Source organism: Carlito syrichta, unplaced genomic scaffold (genome assembly GCF_000164805.1).
Source record: "Carlito syrichta isolate Samal-C Ts95f unplaced genomic scaffold, Tarsius_syrichta-2.0.1 Scaffold100857, whole genome shotgun sequence".
Classification (NCBI taxonomy): Eukaryota; Metazoa; Chordata; class Mammalia; order Primates; family Tarsiidae; genus Carlito; species Carlito syrichta.
In genome coordinates this window covers 1,754-7,544 of record NW_007044953.1, presented here as the reverse complement: position 1 = coordinate 7,544, position 5,791 = coordinate 1,754, and the positions used below count along the sequence as shown (strand labels likewise).

Below are 5,791 nucleotides of genomic sequence, written 5' to 3'. Positions count from 1 at the left end.
TCTGGGCGACCGAGTGAGACTCCAACTCAAAAAAAAAAAAAAGAATGTGTATAAGATTATTATTTCTTTAAACATTTGGAAGGATTCTTCAGTGGAGCTGTTTGGGCCTGGGGTTTCGTTTTATTTTTGTGGATGGCTTTAAGTTAAGAAGTCAATTTTCTAGCATAGATAAGTCTACTTACGAGTTTCTGTTCTGATAAACCTGTTTTTGAGGAGTTTGTCATACTCATCTGCAACGTCAGCTTTGGTGGCATCAAGCTGTTGCAACCTTCTCACTGTATTCTGTGTCCCTGGGATCTGTGGGATGCCCCTTTTGGATTCCTGATGTTAGCTGTTTGTTTTTTCTCCCTTTCCGCTCCCGCTTGAAAAGTCTTATTAGGGGTTTGTCAGTTTTATTGCTCCTTGCAGAGCACTCACTTTAGCCTTGTTGATTTTTCTCTGCTGTCAGATTTCTCTTTAATTGACTTTTACTTTTATCTGTTTTCATCTATTTTATTTCAATTTAATTTGTCATTCTCTGGTTTTTATTGTGATATCTTTTTGGACCTTTGCATTCTTTAGAAGTGTTCTGTTTAATTTCCTAGCATTTGGGATTTTCTAGTTATTGTTCTTTTAGTGATTTTTTTTTTTGAGTTGGAGTTTCACTCCGTCACTCAGACTGGAGTGCAGTGGCCCACTCACGGCCACTCTAGCATTGACCTGTTGGGCGCCAGCGATCCTTCCGCCTCAGCCTTCCTAGTAGCCAGAACTATAGGCACCCACTACCACAGCTGGCTAGTTTTTAAATTTATTATGTAGATGAGGTCTCGCCAAGTTGCCCGGGGTGTTCTCAAACCTGCGGGCTCAGGCAGTCCACTCACCTCGGCCTCCCAAAGTGCTGAGATGACAGACTGAGCCACCAAGCCTGGTATTGCACAGGTTTTTTATATTTCATGCTTGGGTTTCTTGTTTAGGGTTCTTTTTTGAGTTGGAGTCTCACTCTGTCGCCCAGACTGGAGGGCTGGGCTCCGGCAATCCTGCGTCAGCTTTCCAGGTAGCCAGAACTACAGACGTGTGCTACCACGCCTGACTTTTTTTTTTTTTTTAATTGTAGAGACAAGGTCTCACCAAGTTGCTGGGAATGGCCTCAAACTTGTGGGCGGCAATTCACTCACCTCGGCCTCACAAAGTGCTGGGATTACAGGCTGAGCCACTGAGCCCAGCCTCTTCCTTTTTTTTTTGAGTTGTAGTCTCCGTCACCCAGGCTGGAGTGCAGTGGCAGGCTCATGGCCACTCCACCGTCGACCTGCTGGGCTCTGGCGATCCTTCTGCCCAGCCTTCCAAGTAGCCGGAATTATAGACGCCCGCTACCACAGCCGGCTAATTTTTAAATTTATTATGGAGACGAGGTCTCGCCAAGTTGCCCAGGCTGTTCTCAAATCCATGGGTTCAGGCAATCCCCTTACCTTGGCCTCGCAAAGTGCTGAAATTACGGGCTTGAACCACTGCACCCGGCCCTTTTAGTGATTTTTAATTGATCACGCTATGGTCAGAGAACACACTCTGGGATTTTAGTCTTTTGAAATTAGTTGAACTTTGCTTTGTGACCAGTATTTGCTCTGTTTTGGTAAATGTGTTTGAAAAGAAACTGGGTTTTGCATTTGAGTGGAGTTTTCTGTTTCTCTTAGATCAACTTGGTTGTTGTTCACATCTTCTGTATTCTCACCTAGTTTTCTTGCTGCTTGTTCTATTAGTTACCAAGCGAGATGGTTAATTGCCCACTCTGATGTGGATTTGTTTCCTCTTTTAGCTCTGTCAGTTTTGTTTTTACTTGACACTGACGTTTTATTGTGAAGTACATTAAGACTGTGTTTTAAACTTGGCGTTTTAAACTTCACTAATTCTGCCTTTTGCTGTGTTCAGACTGCTGTTAAAGCTGTCCACTAGGTTCATGCTTTTGGGTTTTTTATCTTGCAGTCCCGGAGGGTCCTTTCGGCTCTGGATATAAATTTCAGACCTCTGCTGAGGTTCCCCCGCGTTTCATCCATTCTGTCGTTCAGCCCGCCCTCCTCTTGTGTTCCTTAACGTGCCGGCTGTAGCCGTGTTGACGTCTCCTCTGTCAACTCAGGTCCCCCGTGTGTGTGCTGCCGTGTGGCCTGATGTTTTCTCCCAGCTTTCCTGCTCTTCCCGTGCTGGCTGCACGTGGCCTTCTTTTTCTCCAGAGACGGGCCTGGACTGCTCTCCCCTTGGAGACCACTTGGTCCAGGCAGGGGCCTGAGTGCTGCTTGTGGGGATGGAAGCAGCTGGCCACACTGTCTGCATGTTGTTCCCGCAGGGGCGGTGGGGACAGGGGTGCCATCCGCGGGGGGTGGGGCATGCCACCGCCCTGGAAGCTGTTGCTCCGCCAGTTCCCAGCAACAGACTTGCTTTCCAGGAGGCGCAGCCTTCTCGAGGGTCATTTTTGCTTCCCAGTGCACTGTGTAGCTTGGCGCTCCTGTGCCTCTTTCCCGGAGGAGCGAGAGGAGCCCCACTGGGGGCCTTCCCAGACCGGCGCTGGGTGCTTTCTCCCGCTTGTCCCCCTTGGTCCCGGCCCTGGCCGGGGGCCGTCCAAAGCCCGCCGCCTTTCCTCCCTCTCCTGGAGCGTCTGCCCCCAACCAGCCTCGAGGGGGCAGGGTCCCTGTGGCGTGGCGGCGCACCCCTGGCTGTGGCCCCGAGGGTCCTGCGGCTGGAATGTCTTCGGGCCGCGGGAGCGTCTGCCCTAGACTAGACCTCTGGTCCGGGGGTCCAGGTCGAGCTGCCCTTGTGCAGAGTAGGTCTCTCTGCTGCTCCCTCGGCCCTTGCCTTGCCGGTGCTTGTAAAGCTGCACTACGTGAGCCAGTCTTGCCTCCCTGAAACTGGCACTGCAGGCCCCTCCCCAAGTCCTTGTCGGAACACTCTCCTGGATTGCGGGTCCTGCCACTTCTTCCAGGAAGCTGCCTCTGACCCCTGGCCCACCCCAGAGGGGAATGGCTGCCCCCGCTGGCCGCTTGTGACTTCCCCGCTTCGCTCTCTGACCCCTGGGCCTGATGGCCTCTCACCTGTGTCTGGGTGCCCAGAGCCGGCCTGAACCCCCTTGTTACGCGGTGTTGCCCGGGGGGAGCCCCGAGGTGGCAGGCCCAGGCAAGAGGGGAGTGGGTGTGCCGGTCCCCGTCGCAGGCGCTGGGGCGACTCGCCGCCATCCCGGTGTGGGTGGAGTGAGAGCCGCGGCGTGACCCTTGCTCTCTCCTCGTGCAGTCTACGAGAACGAAGACCAGCTGCTCTGGGACCCGGGCGTCCTCCCCGAGAGGGAGGTGGAGGACTTCCTGTACAGGGCCGTGAAGCGGAGATGGCACGAGGTGGCTGGGTCTCAGCTCCCGGAGGGAGAGGCCGTGAAGGACAGTGAGCAGGTGGGGCTGCACGCTGGGCGCCGGGGGCTGCGGGGTTGACGCGCCCTGGTGCCTCCAGGGGCCTGGCCAACCGGAAGTAAGGGGAGCAGCAGGCGCGTGGGTCCCTGGGCCCTGGAGCGGCCACACCAGGCCGGGAGGGGGTTGCTTGCCCAGCTGGGCAGGAGCCAAATTCAAGCCGCTGGAGAGGATGTGGACGCCCTATGCTGCTCCCTGGATGGTGGTATAGACGCCCCCTGATGTCACTCCTTGGATGGTGGTGTAGATGCCTCCGGATGCCAATGCTGGGATTGTGGTGTAGACGCCCCCAATACCACTTCCAAGGTGGTGGTGTCGATACCTCCTGATACCGTTCCCTGGATGGTGGTGTAGATGCCCCTGATATCACTCCCTGGATGGTGGTTTAGACTCCTCCTGATACCACTACCTGGGTGTGGTGTAGATACCCCCTGATGTCACTCCCTGGATGGTGGTGTAGACACCCCCGATACCACTTCCAATATGGTAGTGTAGATACCTCCTGATACCACTCCCTGGATGGTGGTGTGGATGCCCCTGATATCGCTCCCTGGGTGGTGGTGTAGACACCTCCGATACCACTTCCAGGGTGGTGGTGTAGATACTTCCCGATACTGTTCCCTGGATGGTGGTGTAGACGCCCCTGGGTGGTGGTGTAGACACCCCCTGATACACTCCCAGGACGGTGGTGCAGACGCCCCCTGATACCACTCCCAGGATGGGACGCCCTTTGTGCTTGGCTCCTGAGGTGAGCAAGTGGGAAGTGTCAACCCATGCTCCCCAGGCGCTGTACGAGCTGGTGAAGTGCAACTTCAACGTGGAGGAGGCCCTGCGGAGGCTGCGGTTCAACGTGAAGGTCGTCCGAGGTGAGCGCGGCCCTGGCCCTGCCCTCCCTGATGCCTGCCCCGGGCGCAGCTGACCCGTCTCCCCTGGCCCCTGTCTGCAGATGGGCTCTGTGCCTGGAGCGAAGAGGAGTGCAGGAACTTTGAGCACGGCTTCCGAGTGCACGGAAAGAACTTCCACTTGATCCAGGCCAACAAGGTGTGGATGCTGGTGCCCTCCACCCGCCAGGCTCCGCTGCGAGCTCCTCGGTCTAGGGAAGGGCTCAGGGCCTGGGTGACGAGGGGCTTTCCAGGCTTGCCGCACGCCCGGCCTCCTCACCCTGGGCCCATTGGGCCTCCCGAAGTTTCTTCTGCTGACTTTGTGGGGTCCCCTTCCTGTCCCCAGAGAACGGGCTCTGGTTTGGGAAAGGAGTTGCCAGAAGGTGGATTCCAGTAGTCATTCCTGTCAGCATCCCACCCCAGGGCGTGGGCACCGCGTCTTCATGCCAGCCCTGAGGGGCTGCAGCCTGGATCCCTTCCACCTGGTGCCTGGGGCCGGGGCTTCCTGGCTCCTCCTCCAAGGACCCGGGTCCTGCCGCTGGCCAGGGCAGAACCTTGCGGTGGGCTGGTGTGGCCGAGTGCCGGGTCCTTCTGCCCCTCCTGAGCCCTGGGGAGTCCTCGGGGGTGTCCGCACGTCCCGCAGCGATGCCCCCGCCCTGTGGCCTCTTGAGTGACAACCTGCAAGCCTGCCCTTTGCCAGAGCCTCGGCAGCCCCTCTGGCCAGTACCCCGGACAGCTCTGCCTGACTGTGTGGGCTCCTGGGGTTCCTGCTGCAGCTTCCCCGCCTCTGCCCACAGCCCGGCTTGTCGTCCCCCTGGTCGCTTCTCACTGCCGAGCCCTGCTTCGGCCTTGTGTCCGGGAGTTGTGCTCTGCTTGCGGCCTGGTGTGAGGGGGTGCCTGCCGGGGCTGGTCCTACAGGCCGGGACATCGCTCTGGTGGCCACATCTAGGGCCGTGTCAGGCAGTGGTGGCCTTCCTTGTCAGCCTTCAGCGCCCCTCAGCGTTTTGAGGAGAAACACCTGGAGAGGTGTGGCTGGAGCCCGGTGCGGCTACCCACTGTGCTTCTGCAGTTCTGAGCGGCCCCGGCCTAGCCACGATGGGCTGCGTGTGGCTGGGTTTGTGGGCCTGCAGACACACTGTTCGTGCGTGCCGTCCAGGACGTGGTGGGGCACGCGTGGCCCGCAAGGCCTGCAGTTTCCAACCGGCCCTTTATAGAAAAGCCTCCTGAGTTGCGTCCCTTCCAGAGAGGGTGCCTCAGCCTTTACGTGCTGCTGCGTAAATACGATTTGGTCTGGGCTTCCCAGGACCCACGCAGGCCCTTCCGTGGTGTCCCGCACACTCGGAAGTTTCCACTCCCAGTGTCAAGGGACGTCTTCTGAGGGGAGCAGCCTCTGCCGGCTCGTGCATGTCCTCTCTGGGTGGGGCCTCTGTCTGCGGGGTGTGGGTCCGGGCAGCAGGAAGCGGGCACTGGACAGGGGAACATGGAGGGGCC

General features: G+C 57.6%; 1 protein-coding gene across 1 annotated transcript in view; it reads left to right on the top strand.

Annotated features, from left to right (window-relative positions):
• The window catches only part of MIER2 (MIER family member 2), a gene marked incomplete at its 3' end in the record, with an annotated part of 24,117 nt that extends 18,676 nt beyond the window's left edge, over positions 1–5,441 (top strand). Inside the window, exons 8-11 of the mRNA XM_021715534.1 lie at positions 3,253–3,404; positions 4,204–4,285; positions 4,366–4,510; positions 5,370–5,441. Coding sequence (XP_021571209.1) covers positions 3,253–3,404; positions 4,204–4,285; positions 4,366–4,510; positions 5,370–5,441 — 451 coding nt within the window. The remainder of the gene's footprint in view (positions 1–3,252; positions 3,405–4,203; positions 4,286–4,365; positions 4,511–5,369) is intronic.
• Positions 5,442–5,791: the final 350 nt, after the last annotated feature.